Source organism: Parus major, chromosome 5 (genome assembly GCF_001522545.3).
Source record: "Parus major isolate Abel chromosome 5, Parus_major1.1, whole genome shotgun sequence".
In the NCBI taxonomy this organism is placed as follows: domain Eukaryota; kingdom Metazoa; phylum Chordata; class Aves; order Passeriformes; family Paridae; genus Parus; species Parus major.
The window spans coordinates 46,077,798-46,097,409 of record NC_031774.1 but is presented as its reverse complement, the minus strand read 5'-3'; the positions used below and the strand labels follow the sequence as shown (position 1 = coordinate 46,097,409).

General features: G+C 36.9%; 1 protein-coding gene across 3 annotated transcripts; it reads left to right on the top strand.

Annotated features, from left to right (window-relative positions):
- Positions 1-5: 5 nt before the first annotated feature.
- On the top strand, positions 6-17,274 carry ATXN3 (ataxin 3). 3 transcript variants are annotated; one of them, XM_015630138.1, is made up of 11 exons: positions 6-34; positions 3,425-3,589; positions 4,111-4,155; positions 5,428-5,513; positions 5,940-6,006; positions 8,353-8,440; positions 8,690-8,822; positions 9,858-10,033; positions 10,505-10,628; positions 11,395-11,483; positions 12,033-17,274. In XM_015630138.1, the coding sequence occupies exons 1-11, from the start codon at positions 11-13 to the stop codon at positions 12,125-12,127; spliced, it is 1,092 nt and encodes a 363-aa protein (XP_015485624.1). In that variant the 5' UTR covers positions 6-10; the 3' UTR covers positions 12,128-17,274. The 3 variants fall into 3 exon arrangements, with proteins under 3 accessions (XP_015485624.1, XP_033370911.1, XP_033370910.1); XM_033515019.1 differs by lacking the exon at positions 6-34 and adding an exon at positions 1,033-1,050; XM_033515020.1 differs by lacking the exons at positions 5,428-5,513; positions 5,940-6,006 and having other exon boundaries at positions 7-34.
- Positions 17,275-19,612: the final 2,338 nt, after the last annotated feature.

Below are 19,612 nucleotides of genomic sequence, written 5' to 3'. Positions count from 1 at the left end.
CACAGTAAACATGGAGTCGATCTTCCACGAACGGGTGAGTGAAGGAGCCAGGGAGGGTCGGGCGGGGGTCCTGCTGTCCGCTCCGCTGCCCGCCCGCCTTGGGCACAGCGCCGTCGGTTGTGGTCGTCCGGGCCGCCGAGACGGGGAAGGCGCGCGAGCTCTCTCTGAGGAGCTGCTGGGGCGGAGGCTGGGCCTCCCGTCCCCGCGCTGACCGCCGGGCAGCCCCCGGAGCCCCCGGGGTGCGCTCGGCCTTTGTCGGGTTGGGCCGCGCTGCCCCTCCCTGGCATCCCTCCAGCCTTAGGCAGTGCCTTGTCCTCTGCCTCGGGGGAGAGCCGGGGCCCTCGCTTGATGATGCCTGTGCCTATGGTCCGTCTCAGCTGGACGCTGCCCAGCCCTACAGGGAAAGGAGAGTCAGGGCTGAGCCTCGGCGTCCGCTTTGACATGGGGATTGTGTTCTGGGGACTGCGGAAACAACTCGCAAGTGTGGGGCGGTGTAGGCTGCAGCTACTTGTGTTTCTTGAGAGAGAGCTCGCGTGGCTGAGGAATGAGTATGAGGATATGCAGCGGTAGGCAGGGCTGTCCCTGTGCTCTGAGACCCGTCTCGTCACCGAGCCCGGCTTGGCTGTGGTGTAATGAGCAGGGAGTGGGAGAACCATAGAGAAATCGTAGTTCATATAGTGTGCTTCTGTGTGCCCGACAGTATTTCCTGTTTTGGAGGACAAATGCTTCTGTGAACTGCTGTGATTTATCCAGGTTCCCAAATATGACCTATTTCTGTTTTAATGCTGGTCAGATAATAATTGGATTTTTTCTTCTTGCACTTTCCCAGTGTCTCTCCATTTATATTGTGTTTGTCTTAATGCTAGTTTGCTTACTTTGTTTTGATGTGTAGGATTGACTTCCTTAAGAAGTCAGGTAAGATAGCTGTGTATTTTTTTTAAAAAAGTTGCTGTTCTGAAATCCGTAAAAAATGAAATGTTTTCTTTCTGATTAGGTTTGGGTTGCAAAATTTGGCAAATGTTGTGGTGTTAAGTAGCTGCTGGTCAGAGGGTGAGTGTTGGATTTCAGCCGTGCTGGCCTCTGCTTCAGTGACCTTCAGTCTGGCTTTGAAAACAGTTTAACAAAATGTACTCTTTTCTTAAATGGCCTAGCCTATGACGGTATGAATTAACTTTTTATTGCTAAGTTGCTTTCTAGTTTAATAACAAAACTTCTGAAATTGAAGTGACAAAGCATAGTACATTCAGAGTTTCAAGGTGATGGTAACTTGTAGTTCCTACGCATTCTGGGGAAGGGTGAGTAAACAGTTCTCTCACGTGAAACATACCTGCTCCCTGCTAAGTTAGTAACACAGTTAAAGTCCACCTGAATGTGTTTTACGTTGGAGCACCAAGTATTTTTATTTGCTATTATTTTAGGGAAAATCTAACTGAATTACTGTCCTTTTTTCTTATGGGATATTTTTCACCCCCAACAAGTGCTGCATGTTCCCGAGTCTGCACACTCCAGTTGTTTTGATAAAAAGACATGAGAAACTTGGTATTTATTAAGAAAATTTAACAAAACAATGTGGCATTTTTAGAGAGAAATGACAGTTGCAGAAAGCAAGATTTAAGTATGGGGCTTCAGGAATCCCAGTCTTAGAAGTTTGTCCTTGATAAGAGACAAGTAATTGAAAACACTGAAAGCAGGGCAGCATTTTATGTCAGGAGAGGTATCAATAAGGGGATTTCAGGTTATGGAAAAGAAGCAATGTTCTCTGTACAAAGCAATGGAAGCTCGTGTCAGTTAAATACTGTAGGACCTGGTTTTTGCATTTGGCGAATAATGTGTATAATTTTTAGATGTGAAAATTAAGGCTTATTGCTTTCAGATAATACTGTACAAATACAGAAAGATCCTTTTAGTGAAATTAAGATGTAAGCATGTAATGCAACTGATTTGCAAAGTAAAATTGTATTTCACTATCTCTCTGTTTGTAAACCAGTTTTATATAATTCTAGTGGGGAAGCCTGTGTTTATTGAGCGGATTCTTCTGTTACAGTTTTGTCATATGACCAGCAGCAGGAATGTGGTCCTAAAGGGACAGAAGCTGGTGTTTAGTCTTGTATTTCTTGTTGCAGGAAGGGCATGAGCTGGAGGAGGTTTCTGGATTCCATTGAAGCCTGGCTGTACAGCCAGTGTAGCTTTAATAACTCATTGCTCAACTGAGTGATGAAGCCATAGGAAGATTCTGGAGTAAAGGGAACTTTTGAGGCTTCAGCTGTAAGGGGGATCATGGGAAGGTCCTACTTATGATCTGTATGATGCTTTTCTGGAATTTTAAAGAAAATTCCTCAAAGGCATAGTCTTGTATTCTTAGTTTCTGTGGGTCAGGCTTGAGGAAGGGGTGAAAGAGAAAAGTGGGATTTTAAAACTGATGTTACTTGTCTTGCACCTGGATTTTCAGATAATTGTAGAAAAAGGTTGCTTTTCATGGATATTGCTTTGGTTGGTTTACATTGTGTTTTTGTTTTTCTTAACAAGAATTTTATCTCACATATGAAAATGATGGAGTCTGTCATGCATTCATTCAGATCAGAGATTTTTTAAAATTTGTACTACAAAATCATGACTGATATTGTTAATTAGCCTTTTATAATTTGTGCTGATATTTTTAAAATGCTACACTATAGCTCTATTATCTGTAAGGTGCTGGGAGCACAACAAAGTATCTGAAGTGGTTTTTATTTAAAGGGTCTATAAATAAAAAAAATAATTTTTAATATGCTGAAATTAATAATTTTTTCTTGTTTCACCATCATTGTTTTCAAAATTTTCAAGCTAGTGTGGTATGACCCTATTTTATCTACTTCCTATCTGTAAATTTCATGTGAAAAATGAGCTTTTCTGTTCCTCTAGCTCCTAATCACTTTCTTGGCAATAACATGTAGAGCAGATTACCAATAGTCACTCCTGGAAGGGGAGAAAAGTTAAAAAATAATGAGCTTGTCTGTTAAAGATAATGTTTGTTACTAGGAAGTAGAGATCTAAACTGTTTGATTTTTCAAGCATTGATATTTTGGAAGAGGATAGAATCATTTGTTCTGATGGTTGCAGGGTCTCTGTGTGATTTGTTGGGTCATATGGGTTGCCAATATTTATGGTGTTTTCAAAAACAACTTTTACATTAAATATATTTCTCTTGAGGAAATAAGGTAGGATGCATGTTGGGTTTTTTCCCCTCGAGTTCATGGGAGAGCTTGCTGTAATGTAATGTAATGTAATAGATTGAAAGAATATGTGGTATTTTGCCTGAGCGAGAGGGCAGGAAGTTTGCCAGAATGAAACAGTTGAGTCATTTTACAGAGTGCACATAACCTGTTGTTTTTTTTCTTCATTTTTTTTTTTCCCATTGGTTTTTTTTTTTCTCTTCCATTATTAGCAAGAAGGCTCATTGTGTGCTCAACATTGTCTGAATAATTTGCTGCAAGGGGAATACTTTAGTCCTGTTGAGTTATCCTCTATTGCACAGCAATTGGATGAGGAAGAAAGGATGAGAATGGCAGAGGGAGGAGTATCTAGTGAAGAATACAGGACTTTTTTACAGGTAAAATTATCTTCATTTGAGGTTGCTTGATATTGCCTGAAATGTTATATTGTGTGGCACAGACCTGTTATTCTTGCATTGCTAGGCAAGGTTAATTTTCTGGTGCTAGAGCTTTTTAAATTTATAGGCCTTTTCATTCATGTATCTTGGATGTGACGTTTTCAAGTGTTACTAGTACAACTTTACAATAATTCTACGAAAAGCTACATTACCTTCATCTTATGAGTAGGAAGATCAGTCATGATGAGGAGGATCAGTAATTTGCCTTTTGTTTTTGTAGCCGGTGTCAGTTAGGAACAAAATTCCTGTGTCTGTCTGCCCTTTAAGTACTAAACATCTCTAAAGGTTTGAATTTTAAATTAATATGCCTATTTGAGGCATTGTAATCAGCTTTACAGACAAAGACATAAGTCATTGCTTTAAGAATCTGCAGTTACATTTATTTTCAAAACTCAATTATTTTTGACCTTTTATGCTTATACATTTTTCCCTTTTCTTCCTCTCAACTTCACATTGAGCAGCAGCCTTCTGTAAATATGGATGATAGTGGATTCTTCTCAATTCAAGTAAGCACAGCTCTCTTCTGACACCATTTTCTATTTATGCAATATATGTTCTCTTATATAACTTAAATAATATTGAGCTTTTCCATCTAGTTGCAAGTTCATGGGCTTAATGGGATTAAGTGCTGGACTTCCAAATGTTCAGGGTGTTTTCCATTAAGAACAGTGACTTGCAGTTCTTCAGTTCATGGGCCCTCAAACACATCAGAGAAACGTGGATTCAGGAGCTGTGAAGTGACGCCTGCTGGCAATAAGCTTGACTTCTAAGCTGTTTCTTGTGGGCACTTCAGGTGTAGACCTTGGCTCTCACAGACTGTAGGTGAAGAAGCAGAATTCAGATAGCTTTCTCAAAGTATAGACAGAAAGCCCTTGGCAATGGTTACAGTGTTATCACAGTCATCTGCAGATTTTCTTGGGTGTTTTTGCATTTTTAAGGCCATAAGGAAAAAGTAATCAATAATAAATACATAGACCAGAAAAAAAAATTGAACTCCAAACTGGGGCTTTTGCCTAGATTAGAACTCTAGACATCTTTGGCTGTCTCCCAAGCTTTCAGTGGTACTTGCCAGACTCCTTAAGAGCCTCTCTTCCTCATGGTCGACTGGTCTGCTTTTCTTTCTAATAAGAAACCATTAACAGTTTGGCTTTCCTGCTATCTTTGGGCTGCTTCAGTAGCTGAAAAAAAAATGTTTCCTCATTCTACTTTTTTGTCCTGTCATTGCTTTGTCATTTGAGGCACAGTTGGCTTGCTGGAAGGAATTTGAATTGTTAACTTAGAAGTTCTTAACAGTATTATTTTGTGTAGCTTTAGGAAGTTATTGTAAAAGAGTTTGTGCTCAGCTCAATAAACTGACTGATCCTGTGATAATCCAGTGGATAAAAAATCTCCAGCAGTTACTGTGAAGAAAGATTGAGATTATATGTGGTGGGGGGAAGTAGGGCAGAGCAGGGCACTGCAAGTAGATGACAATTTAGGAAGTCTCTGTGGAAGATGAAATTACAGCTTTGTTTAGCAGAGTAAGTTCGCTAACACAGATGAGTTAAATCCTGGTTTTGTTACTTTTCCTTAGATAAGTTATGAGTTTTATGCTTGCATATAGATTCATGACCATTGCATTTTGAGTAATGTGATTCCTAGGTTTCCTGGCAATGTTTTGAAATGTAAGTTTTATGGAAACAGTATAATTGTTTAGTATAGCTAAAGCTAAGATGGTTGTATTGCTTGAACTTAGATTTGAACTAGTCTGACTTAAGAAAAGTGTTCTTTTTTGGCAGGTTATAAGCAATGCCTTGAAAGTGTGGGGTTTAGAACTAATCCTCTTCAACAGCCCAGAGTACCAGAGACTTGGGATCGATCCTATGTAAGACTTTTAGCACCCTGGTTTTATTTTACAGAAAAAAACACCCTTAATCTATGTTTTAAATTTTTCTTTAAAATTGCTGCTTCATGGTCTGTTGCATTTTGGTGTTTGTATTACCCCTGGCTTTGATTTATTTTTTTTGTTTTTATTTTTTCTTTTTTGGGGGTGCATGAGAACATCTGTCCTCTGTGCCTTCATATTTTAGTATCTGTAGAATCACAGGTATATGGAGATTTCAGTGATGTTGACAATTTCCTGAATGTTATAAAGTAGTATGAGTATTCTGTAATGTAACATCAATAGTTGTAGAACTGAAATTTTATTATATAAGTTCAAATTAGTGATAGCAAAGATCTTAAACATTATTATGTACTCTTATTTTAGAGTATTTAATTTTATTTATACCTTTTGTTTTTCTTTTTACAGAAATGAAAAATCATTTATTTGTAATTATAAGGAACACTGGTTTACAGTTCGAAAGTTAGGAAAACAGGTGACACTGTCTTTTTTTATTTTAAATTTGACTTCAGAAATGGGTGTGGAAAGGTGATTGCAAGTAGATTGTGCTTCCCTTTTGCAAGCTTTTGCTGCAGTTTGTTTTAATCCCATATTAAAAAAAGGGTAAATGTTTGTTTTATCACAAAAATGCCAGGTGGGTCATTGTAAATGTTAGCCTGGGAAAAAACAGTAGGATCAATTCCCTAGTGTCCTCAGTGAGCTGAAGCTCTGGGAGGGTCTCATGTGTCTTCTTAAGCTGTTTTATTTTTTCCTCCTGCATGAAATACTGAAGAAAAATTGTACTTGATGGGGTGGGGGAATCCTGGACAATGATTAGGATCCCTACAGAATTCAAACTTGTTTTAATGCAATAAGATATTGGCATTGTAAAATAATTTTGTTTATTTAAATGGGCAGTAGATACCAGGAAAAGTTCAACATTTTGATAGACAATAATGAATACTCAAAAGGAGTATCCAGTAGAATGAGGTTTGGGGAAGTAGAGCTTTGTACTATTATAGAAAATTTTGAAACAATTGTATTCTAAGCAGGAAATAGTTACTAAAGGTGAGGAATGGCCATATTAGTATATGGTACATATGTACCAACTCAGTTCATATCCATGTCCCTTACCACCAATTCAGTATTTTATTTCAGTAGCCAATCATTTTTCTGGATCTTCATAAGCTTTTATACAAAATGAACTGATTTGGTGTTTAATTTTTACAGGGCATTTTTCATGGGAAACAGCTTTTAGAGTCTATAATAGTGGGACAGGAGTCTGTTTGCCCATTTGGTTCATTTTTGCAACTTCTGGTTATTTATGTTGTCATCCGGATTTAAAAAAAAAAAAAAATTACCTGTGAGTGAGAAAACTAATCTCTACTGTTCTGCTTTAGTTTAAACTTATGGCTAATGTTTACAGGCATTTTTTGTTTATTTGATATCAAAAAGGCTGGATGTTATCTTAAAATTATTGAAATGCTCCTTATTCTACAATGCAACCATGTTGGGTGGAATTTTATGAGACAGTGTTCTAACCCAAGACATCCTAAGCTGGAGGGAGGATGCCTTTTTAATTTTTTACATGGCTTGTAACCACATGAAGACAATACCAGGTGTCTGTTATCTAGAGGGTAGTGAGGAAAATTCGACAAAATAGGTTGACTTAGATTTATTTGACCTGCTTCTCCTCTGTTACAGTTAAAGCAAAATCAGTTTAATAGAACTTTCTCCTCCATAATGTTTTTTAAAAGTTACTGTAGTCTGTCCATCAAATTTTTTACAAAACTTTTTATTCATTACTCTTCTACACTGTTGGTCTGCTTACCCTTTCCTAATGGCAAAGAGTGTTTTTGGAAGATTAAGTGATTGCATGACAGGGTGGTAGATAGTCACTTATATTCTTGTATGGGCCTGGCTGTGAATGTGTGGGTGCATATGTGAAAGTGTGGGTAGATAGATCAGTGCATTTCTGTGAGAATGGAGATAGAATTCTCCTTCCACTAACTAAAATGGTGCTTTCTGGTTAAAACTGCATAATACTGAATGAGTAGGTCTAAAAAAAAAAGTTCTTTAGCTTCATTGGAACATATATGGGAGTTTAAAGGTAGAATATTTTGTTTCACATTGAATGTATTTTCTTTCTAGAAGTTTTATGTAAGTATAATACTGTTTCTGTTTTGAAGTGTTATAAATTACTAGTTAGGGTCTTTGGGGAACTAGAAATGAGTTGTGTATGTCTATAGGAAGAGTTCCCTGTTGTAATATAGTGCTGTACTCTCAGCATATTTGAGTAAATTTTTATTAATTTTTAAGTTTAAAAATTATCTGCAGGAAGGGTAAACACTAGTTTTCAGTATCACCAGCTATTAAAGGTGTAATGTTCAATGAAAGTATTTAATGGAAATAATTGAGTGTCTATTTCCTGTATCTAATAATTTCTTAACACATGTCATTAACTGATGAAGGATTTCTTACTGCATTAGTCTCAGGTTTAAAATTAGGATTAAGCAGAATTTTAGAATGATGTCTGAAATAAATCAAAATACCGTGGTTAAGAATTATCTGTGTTAACATGTTTCCCTGCTACCAGTATTCAGTAATAGGAGAGAGCATGCAGTAATTTCCACACTTCAGATGTCCTGTTAGATTATTTGAAGGATAACCTTTAGCAGTATAGGTATTATGCTCAAAAAAACCTCTTATTTGATAATTTATTTTACTAAATTTATTTGGATATTCCATAATAAAAAATTACCACAATGTACAAGAATGGATTACTGAGTAATCTTCATGCTAATTTGTTCTCTCAACCTTTTTTTTTTTTCCTTAATTACAGTGGTTTAACTTGAACTCTCTCTTGATGGGTCCAGAACTAATATCAGATACATATCTTGCACTTTTCTTGGCTCAATTACAACAGGAAGGTAATAGTAACTTGTAGATGTTAAATCTCATTAATTAAAAGTAGGTAATAATCATTATTTCTTAGAACTTATCTATTCAGTTAACTATTCATAGTTTTATGATTGAAATAGTGAAATAACCCAAGTCCTTATAATGGAAGGTAGAGTCTTACATCTTACATTGCACATGATTGTATTCCATATAGTGTACATTTCAGAATGTTTATATCTGCACTTTAATGCTGTAGACTTATGGTTTCTTTTTCTCAGGTTATTCCATATTTGTAGTAAAAGGTGACCTGCCAGACTGTGAGGCTGATCAGCTGCTGCAGATGATTCGGGTGCAGCAGATGCAGCGACCAAAACTGATTGGAGAAGAGGCAGCACAGTCAAGAGATCAGAGGTAAGGTAAATAAAGATTTTGTTTCAATAATGTTCAGTATGATTGGTTTGTAATTTGGAAGTAATAACAAGTACATTTAGTTCAATGTTTACTGACGTTGCACCCAGTAAAAGCAAGTTGATAGGCAACATATAGATGTATTTTCAAGTGGGTAAAAGCTGTCTTGATAACCATTGAGTCTTTCATGTGCACAAGCATATTATAGTGCAGATTTTTGACTTAGGGAGGAAAATGGTTTAGCAAGTCTAATGAACTATTAACAATAGCAATTGTTCTGTAATTAAGACTGGTCTGTGCATTTTATCATAAGTAGAAAAGAATGAGAAACTGATCTTTGAATTCCACATCATATAAATCATACGGCATTCCCTTTCGGAATAATTTCACTGTAGTGTTGTGGTGCTGCTCATTTTTGATGCATTCTGCTAATATAAAACATCCTTGAAAGCATATAAAGTCAGTACTTTATGTGCTTCTGCAATGATTTAATTGAATTTTCACAGTGAACAAATTGCATACTGATAAAAAGGCTTTAGACTTCTCAGAGGAATTAATTATTTTTTCCTCTTTGTTAAATTGATGATGTAAATTGATGGAATAATTAGCGGTAACATGGAAAGTGTTACATAGGTGCTGTTGTTTTTGAATGGCCTTCAAGGCCTGCTGAGAAGGAGACCATATGCACTCTCTTCTGCTGGTGTAACCGTTTAAATAGCAGTAGGTTTGAAGAACATGTTATGCCTTTTTGTGGGTTTATCGTTTTCTGACAATTTACTAACAGCTTCTTGTCAACATGTGCATTGCTTTAGAGGATAGTGTGGCAATTATGTGTCCCTCTGCAGTTGCTTGCAGCCCTTTTGTGCTTTTTTCATTTTTCAGGAAAATGCTTGTTAATACAACAGGCTTTTACAATGAAAATGTTTTTCCCAAAGTTAAACCTAGCTTTATACTGGCAGAACATACTAATTTAAACCTCATGATAAAATCTAATATAATCTCTATCTGAATTTTGCTAAGAATGTATGAATTTCACAGGCTACCCAGAAGTGATGTGGACCAAGCAATAGAAGTTAACCATCCGTTTGATGGAACAGGCATGTTAGATGAAGATGAAGAGAATTTTCAGAGAGCCCTGGCTCTAAGTAGGCAGGAAATTGATATGGAGGATGAAGAAGCTGATCTTCGCAGAGCCATTCAGCTCAGCATGCAAGGTGCAGTGCTCATATAAATTTCTTACAGTGCTTTAAGCACCTCCTGGAATCAATTTCTCAGGCACTTTTTCCAGCATGTGTCAATATCTCTGGAAAGACTGGTGTGAGGCATGGAAGGACAATCCAGGATTGCCTGTAGCTATCTCCATCCTGCTTTTTGAAAAGTTGTAATTTGCATGTTGGCATTGAATCTTAGGAAGGAAGAACAAATTGGCAAAGGGTGGCAGGAGGAAAGGGAAACAGTCCTTAGGTGATTAGAGAGAATATCAAGCGAAATTACTTTAGGTGCTTAGTTCTCCAAGAAGTATTTTTTCTTCTCAAGTTTGAAAACATTTTTTAAGTTAGTAAATGAAATATAACTTCATTTTACTATAATTAGTAAATTAGTATGATTAATTACATAAAATTATATAATTATATTTATAATTATGTAAATTATAATGAGTAGGCTATGGCATGTTCTGCTTTTAGGTCGCCGTCAAAGTGAGCTCTCAGGCTCGTTACCACAGAATGTTCCTCAGTCGTCTCACAGCAGTCAGACAGACTCCCTTTCTTCAGAAGAACTGCGAAGGAGAAGACAAGCATATTTTGAAAAGTAAAGTAGCTGATAGAAAACTGCATGTGGAAGTACATGTTGTATTTGTCAGTGCTTTTGGGATGTGGATGGGTTTCTTACTGAGGTCCAGATCAACCTTTCTGTCTTAACATGATTTCCTAACAGTACCTGAATTTCACTATTCTCAGGTGGTTCCTACAAAGAAACCTCTAGTAAGAGAGTGTTTGTTAATAATGCAGTAGTCTTGCTACTGTTAAAAGTCTTGTGAAGAAAGAAAAGAAAACATACACTATAGAAGTATTTTAAATTAAATCCTGTAAATTTCTGCGAGTACCTTCCCAACAAAAAGTATTATTTCTCTAAGACTTTGCTTTGGGTAATGATGCTTCTCATGTGCATCACACAAAAGCATTGTACATATTTTATGTTACTGTTCTGGTGAACCTTCTTAATAGATAGTCGAGTTATTGTAGCTTTTCCTTATCTCTGTCTTACAGCAATAGAGGAAATAAAGACCAGGGAGAAATGCTATGGATGGGAGGAGTTAGACTTCACATGGTTGGATAAGAATGCAGAACTTCTGAATCCTGGGAAAATAGTCTTGTAGCTTGGAGTAGAATACTGGGAAGATAGGTATCTGAAGGTTAGCAGGGTGGAATGAGGAAAGAGATTTTGGGCACAGGAGTGATACAGTACCAAACAGCTTCTACTTCTGACTCCCCGCCTTCCTTACAATGAAATGAACTTGATTCAGGCCTCATGCTGATGTTAATCTTATTCTCTTATAAATGTATGACACTTTCAGACAGCAACAACAGCTACAGCAGCAAGATCAGACCCCAAACCTACAGGACAAAGCAACTCTTAGCTCAAGCACTCCAGAACCTGGCACAGGTATTGTTTTTTAACCTTACATCCAACACAGAAACATGCCTTTTTCATCTTTGTGTTGTTTCTTAATTTTCCTTGTCTGCCTATTTCATCACTTCAGCAGCCATTCTGATTGTGTATTACAGCCATTATATTGGGAGTGAAGGAAAGGATCACTTTCCTGAAAAGCCTGTTTCCCTTTGAATGTCAATATCCTATTTCTAAGTGAAGAGTGTTGCTATTACCCCAACAGTTTGTTTTCTAAATTACTTTTAAAGTGGTATGACAACTTGGATTGGTATCTGACAAAATTACTGGAACCAATTTTCAGAAGAACGTGTGTAGACCTTACCAGTGGTAGGTATTGGTGATCCAAAATCAGTGTGTATTGTTACAAAGTGACTGTTGTTGGTGAAATGCTATTTGCAAAATGTTCCGTGATTTTAAAAACAAAACCAGTTTTGTCAGTGGGGTACAAAAATGTGGGTGTGGATGAAAGGAACAACAAAATCACTTAACTATGATTAAGAACTGTGAATTTATTGCAGCTTGTATTGCATGTATTGTCTTTAGGTGGTGATATGAGCGAAGAAGACATGCTTCAAGCAGCCATGAATATGTCTCTGGAGTCTGTTAGAAACCACTTGAATTCGGAAGAGGAGAAATAACATCATTTTATTCCCTTTTATTGTCAAAACGCTAAGTCTCCATTAAAATTCTACTGTGTGAATGTTGCACAAGCAGGGTTCATTTCAGAGTTCTGGAAGTAGGAATGAAAGGGGGGCTGCTGAAGCTCAGTTTAGAGAGGATCTGCAAATACAAAAATGATTGCACTAATTTAGAGAACTGTAGCACTCCTACTACAAAACATCTGCTCACAGGAGTAGTGGTGTTAAAATTACTGGAACTATTCATGCGAAGTTAGACAAGGGTAGCAGTTGTCACTTAAAAAAATAAAGCATTTAAAGCTTGCATTAAAAAAGCAAGTTTAAATTGTTTTGAAGAGTTCTATAGAAGATTCAAATGGTGCTGAAAACAGCATCAAATTATTTTCTTCAGGTCTAATGTAAAAACAGATACAAATAATAAGTTATGCTCATAAATTCTTTTTAATAGATCACTCTAAAATGGGGAGAGTAATTAAATTCCATTAATCTTAAATTATTTTGTGATTCTTTATTATGAATGACTTAACATCAACTTCTTGATCCTGTTGTCTACTTTTGAAATTATCCATTCTGCAGGAAAAACAAGGAAGAATCCATAAATTTCATACTTTTCAATTCAAGTCAAAATTTTCAGTGTATTGTTGACTATAATGTTACTCCCGAGTCTTTCAGTGGTTTCTGACTTGATAATAATTTTTGGTTTTACCTTCAATTCCAATTGTAAAATTTTAGGCCCATGTTTAATGCACTGTCTTTTAGCAGATAACTTGCCTTATTTGGCTTGGAGTTTTGTTTTCTTGTTTTGCTTTTAATTATTGTTTTCTTATGCTCTTTCTTGTTAAAGCCACTGTCTTTTTACTTCAAAAGCAGCATATACTCAATTGGGTTGAACAGGTTTTATTTTCTACCTCTTCCAGAGTCTTTTTCCTCTTCAAGCTCAACCCTTCATTATGGCTTTTCAGTATGAAAGAGCTGTAACTGAGACTAGGAGAAGGTAGGAGGGGATTTAGGTGCCATAAAGTCAGTGCCACACGCATAAGGTGCATTCCTGCAATCTGAAATGACCCCTGTGCAAGTAGCTCTTTTAAGAATGAATATTTATGCCTGTGTGGATGTTCTTTCTGAAATGCTTTTTATGAGTGTCTGTCAGAATGTTGCAGTTTTTTCAGGAATGGCCTTTATTCATGCACCTTACAATTTTTTATCATGTTGTTTCTGATCCTGAGAAAAATTGGGAAGCAAAGTTTGTGAGATAGCTTATGTTATTGGTTGTAAGACATTTGCTTTGATATCCAGGATGAATGTGTAACAGGGTGACCAAACCTGACTTTGAACTTCAGTGCAACAAAAGAGAGATGTTTCATTTTCCTAAATGGTGCTTGAAATACAAATTCTGTTTACATATAAATTATATGGAAATATGTTGTAGATAGAGTATATAAGCTGTAGTCCAGTTAAAGCATTAACAGTTAGCACAGGCATTCTAAGAATCTTTCAAAGATAACACGAAATTTCTTTATCAAAGTATTCTGAAGTTATATCTTTGCACAATAGTAACATTTAATTCAAATTAGTAGGAAATTAATGGTAGCTAGATGGAAATACACATTCAGCATCAAGTAATACTGTACATGAAAGGGCTTTTACCTCTCAGTAAAGATTTGTCTACAGCAATGGTTTCCTGATAGCTTAGGATATTATACATAATTGGGCTAAATTCTGTTTTTCTTATCCATGTGCTGGATTTTCACCAGTGTCAGCTGGAACCACTGGTATGTGTTATACAATATTGATTTTGACATGAGACAGCACTACTTTCTAAAAACTAATTTTTGTCTTTTTAAAATAATCCTGTCATACATATTGTAGTTATTTGTAATGTCTCAAATTAACATAGCTGAACAATGACTTTAAAAGTCCATGTATGCATATGCCATTTTGAAATGCTGTATTTTTGAGGGTGTGATTTTCTGCTTTCAGTTTCAAATTTCTATGAAACTGAAAGCAAGAAAGGTGTCTAAAGCACTGATTTTTTTATTTTTTTTTTCTCATCTGTCAATTAACCACAGCTTAATTTTCCGTTTTTGGTTGTGCCATAAACTAATTCTAAAATAAGACTCATTTTTATAAATAGGTATAGACTGGCAATCTGATGCCAGTACTTGGAACTCAGACCTTTTATCCTCCTCTATTATAAAAGCATACTAAAGTTAATATTTCTGTAGCTCTAGCAGCCTTATATTAAAAAAAAAAAAAAGACAACTTAGCCCCTTGAATCTCACTGACTGTAAGCCAAGCCAACTACATGATTTTATAGTCACTAAAACATGGAGGTTTGCCTTTGAACTTTCATGTCACGTCATCAGTCACTTCATCACCCAAATATTTTAATATGGAAGGAATATAAAACGTCAGTGCCTGAAAGGTGCAGCTGAGTCAGTGATCACAGGGCCAGCCATTTCCATCTCTGTGGGGAAATGCTGTCACTCAACAACTACTAGTTTGTTTTTTAAAGAAATGTCAAGCAGAATGAGGTAGGCATGTCTATCTTGACAAGCAGTTACAAGAGCAATTTCAGCTATATCTGTTAATTCATGTAATTCTGTCACTGGAAAAGACCTGCAAGAAACCAACCCTTAATCCAGCCCAGTCCACCACTAAATGTAATGTTCCTAAGCACCACAACTACACCTCTTTTTTTAAAGAGCTGCAGGGAGGAGACTCAACCACTTGCCTGGGCAGCCTGTTTCAATGGTGGATGACCCTTTCAGAGAAGAAATACTTCCTGAGATACCAAACCTGAACCTCCCCTGGTACAAACTGAATGCTGACACACACCACACTACAACCTTCTTTCAGGACTTGTAGGAAGTGACAGGGTCTCTATTTGAACTGTACCCAAGGAAAAGACTGGTACTAATTGCTGACAGTACATATTTTATAACCCAGGTCTCAAGTTCAAAATGTCTGGACCTGCCAAGAAGCTGTCAATAGAACACTGCTGTCATTTTTTGGTGTGCATTCTTTCAATGATAAGTAGTCTAAGTGCAGTTCAACTATGCTTCTAATTTACTAATTTAGGGTGTACTTCCAGTGTTATCTACCCTGTCAAGCAGAAGGGTTGGGCTTTTTCCCATGTTACAGCTTTAGGCCAAAGTTCATTGTTAAGCAGTAGATGTTGGGTTTTTTATTATTTTTTTTTTTAAATTATTATTATTGTTAAAAAGTTATATTTGAGGGAATTTCAGACTTCATTAGTTCAACAGATTTTTACTATTTTTCCAGTGAATGCTCCATGGGACAAATTATGTTTTTTTTCCAGTAAAAAAACATGTATCACTCATTCCCCCCCCCAAAGGGGCAGGGGGAATGAGTGATACAATAAATATCAAAATTACATCTCTAAGTATAATTCTGCAAACTGCTTTCTTGGTCTTGGTGAGGGCAGGAGGAAGAAGAGTTGTAATGCAGTCATGCTTTTATGCAAGTCTTGTTAGGCACAGCAAGTATAAATATTAGCTGTTTAAATGCTTATATTTTTCTAGACCTGAAACTAGTATGATACAATACTGTCTTTCTTTAACATTTGTGCTTGTTGTGCCCTTCAAAGAACTGAAATAAATTTAAGTGTAATTTTCAGCTAAGGTACTCTTCTTACTTGTCATACTTTACTACTTTGCAGACTACTTGAAAACAACCAATATAAATTTAAATCTATGATATGTTTTAATGTTGGACTATTGCTTCTATTACAAACTTACAGAATGGTGGGGGTGCAGGTGTCTAGTAGACAAATGTTATAATTTGCAAGCTGCTTTGTTTTATTACAAAAATGACAGGCTTAAAAATGAACATGTTACAGTTCTAAAATGTGAAAATCTCTAGTGTTAAATATTGGCTCAAATAATGATGAAAACATAAAAATGGTGGCCTTTGTACTGAAAAATACAGTATAGGGGAACAGGATCAGAGAATTAGAATTCAGACTTACAAAGAAGTTTTATTTTGCAATTTGTGTTATCAGCACATCACTTTTGAAGGAACTGAAACAAGAATCCAAGGAAAAGAAAAACTGATGTGGAAACTTCTTTTAAGGGCTTAGATAGAAAATTATGTTCACTTGGTAAGCCATTACTATCTTGCATATAGCAAACTTAAGTCCGGGCAAATCTTGATAATTATTCACAAATCATTACCAAAAGAAGGAAAATAAGTCCAACATGTAATAAATACATACCTATTCCATAGACACAATCACTTGTTCAAGTGAGAATAATACTTAATGCATTCAAACTGGCAGGGTCCAAATATTTAGTTCTTCAGTTTAGAAGTGGTAGCTTTGTCTTGTATTCAGGTTTTCATCTTAAAAGCATGAGCTCTTCTGCAATAATTTTTTTTAATCATCATACACACATTTTGCCTTATTTGTATTTCAGAGATGGAGGAAATGCTGGAGTATTTAACCTGCCATAGTCAGCTCCTTCCCCAGTTACAGTTCTTCAGACAGTTAGTACATGTGACTTTTCAACTGCTTTCACCAAATCAAAATGCTTATCCATTATTATCTTTGTCAAAAAATAATTATAACTACATTTTTATTTTAATCTTTCCTTATCCTCAGTACTGCCACTGGGTGAATTCAGGAGGGGACTTGTAAAAGTTTGAAAAAAGGTATGTAATGTTCAAATGCCACTGAGCAAAAGCAAAATGAAAAAAAAAAAAAAAGATAAAAACCTTGATCTTGTCTTTAAAGCATTTAAGCTTTTGATAAAATTTTATTTTTTGCTACATGAAACCCCCTATTGTACAAGTCAGTGTAGAGTTAGGATTTTGTAAGGGAATAATTTTTCATCTCTTGCCTATTGGTTGTGTATTTTAAAAATTATTTTCAGTAAGATTTTTTGTCAAGACTGTTTTCATATCACATCTTTGGCTCTGGATTCCTGTATAATTTTTGCCTATTTTGTGTATATAAAGCATAGAATAACAAAAATATTTAAAAAGGGAAAAATGAAATGCTTTGTCATTGTTTTGACTGGAAAATGGCAACACTGTTCAATATTTTGAAAATGGTCTCCAAATAGGCATGAATATATATGGTTGTATTTGATATCACTTTTTTTAATAAATATGATTATAGCTTCTAATGTTTCTCTAGTATTTGCATATGTGCTTTCCCTTATGTGCAGATTGGGCACAGAATCATCAAACATTGAAATCTCATCCCTCATATCAGTGGGCTTTGCACCAGAGGTGTGTAGAGACATAGCAGTGGGATAGTTTTCTATTGCTGACATTTCATCATCTCTGGTGTCTTTGCATCTGTTGATACTCCAAAAGTTGTTTAAAGACACTCCTGTTAAGAAAGGAAGTTGGTGCCAATTATGTTACATCTTTAAATATGGTATACTAATTTTTAAAGTAAGGTACAGTTTCCTGCTTTGCTGCCAGAATACTCATCCTTTTTGTGACACAATGCATTGCTCTCGTAGCTTAGTCAATACAGAGTATACTGGATGGTACAGAGTGCCCCTAATTAACAATGGATGAAGTCAGTCAGCTAAAAGGTTACTTGCAATGCTAAAGAGTTTCTAGTTTTGCAAGAGTAATAAATAAAAAGAGCAGTACAAAAAGTTTTCTGTGCTGCTTTATTGACTATATGCCTTATTTGGCATTGTAAAATTAACCACCACATTTTTATCATCCCTTAATATTTTATATGTGTGCAGGACATCCATGATCTTAGTTGAAAAAATGCCAAGAGAATTTTCCATAAAATTTATTTAGCCAAACACTAAATGGCACATCTTTACTGTCATGAGGACCCATACAGGTTTTGTTAAACCAATGATAAGGGGTCTTTTGATCATTGTAAACTTTTCAGCTCCATTAAACTCAATATTGCAAATTAGTAAATCTGATAAAGGTACATATCTACATTCCATGCTGTCACAGCATTTGTACTTCCTACAATTCTGATGCTTTATTTTTTTTTTTAGCCAGAAATGGATTTGAAGTGGGGTATGATTGAATTTATTGTGGATAATCATAAGGGTGACAAGTGTACCATTAAATTAATATACTGGTAAAATCAGTTATCAACCTGATAGAAAAATTGTTCTGTGAAGACGAGGGAAAACAATTTTTATTAGAGAATTAAAGAACTTTTAACTTCTGAATTCCTGGACCACATACCATGCTCAGCCTTAAAGCTGCCTGTGAGTGACAGAGGCTATTCAGGCTAAAAGGTTGAATTATTGCATTACTGCAGGCCAGCCATGAACCCTTCACCAGGACTCTGCAAGATCCTGTTTGGGAAGCAACAAGCAGGTTGTTCCATGTCTGTCTGGTAATGTTTGCCCACTTATAACTCTAGAACCTGTGTTTTTACCTGCTGCATTCCCAGACTTCTAAGAAATCTAAGATTCCACCTGCTCTTCTCAGCTTCATTTTGCTGTTGATGTGGTACTTTAATTATGCATCTTTTTATGTAGCTATCAATTTGAAATGGGCAAAGAGCCAGCTGCCCTGTATTTTATTTCCAGTATCTGCATTTTTTTTTAACAGTGTCATTCTGACTGATACAAAACTTCTTTTTCTGTAACTCCTTGTAGTCCCAAATCTAAATACCTCACTTGATCAGAAAACAAAGGGAACTCTGAATTGGAGCAGTCTTGGGGTTCTGGCTGGAAATACAACCGAGACTCACAGAATGGGTCAGACTGGAAGGGACCACAGTGGATCATCTGTCCAACCTCCGTGCTCAAGTAGGGTGATCCCAGTATTCAGATGATTCCTGAGAATCTCCAGGGACGGACACTCCACAGCCTCTCTAGGCAATCTGTTCCAGCGTGCAGTCACTGCACAGTGTAGTTTTTCCTGATATTCAGGTGGATCTTGCTGTGCATCAGTTCCTGACCGTTGCAGAAACCTTGTCCTACTGCTGGGCATCAGCGGGAAGAGCCCGGACCCAGCCTCTTGGCACCTCTCCTTGAGATTCTGATAGACATCGGTTAGGTCCCCTCAGTCACCTCTTCCTCATCCAAACGTACATTCTCCATGTACTCCACAGCAGCCGGGGCTTCAGGATCTTGTGTGGTTTTTGAGAACACATTTTCAAACACTAATGGTGTCTAATCTCGTGCACAGCATACTGTTTTGCTAGTGGCCCAGGTTCATCCCGGCGGACGAGCTCCCCATAATCACGCGGGGTTCCACGCCGCCCTCCGCGCCCCGCCTGCTGCTCCGCCACCATCCCGGCATCCTCTGCTTCCGCCCACACGCCACATCCGCCTCCTAGGCGGCGCTCTAGCCCGGGCGGCCGCGCTCTATGGTGTTTGGGAGGGGTGTCATGGCGGCCGTTGAGGTGGCAGCGGCCGGAGCCGCCGGGAGGAGTCGCTGAGCCAGGACGGGACAAGACAAGCCGGGAGGAGCGGCTGAGCCGGAGGAGCCGGGAGGATGCGTGAGGCTTTGGCGGAGGAGTCG

Excerpts from the sequence above, each read along its gene's own strand:
- ATXN3 (XM_015630138.1), top strand. The coding sequence starts at position 11 with ATGGAGTCGATCTTCCACGAACGG. Across the intron at positions 6,007-8,352 it reads TTCGAAAGTTAGGAAAACAG|TGGTTTAACTTGAACTCTCT; the intron begins GTGACACTGTCT and ends CCTTAATTACAG. Across the intron at positions 8,441-8,689 it reads GGCTCAATTACAACAGGAAG|GTTATTCCATATTTGTAGTA; the intron begins GTAATAGTAACT and ends TCTTTTTCTCAG.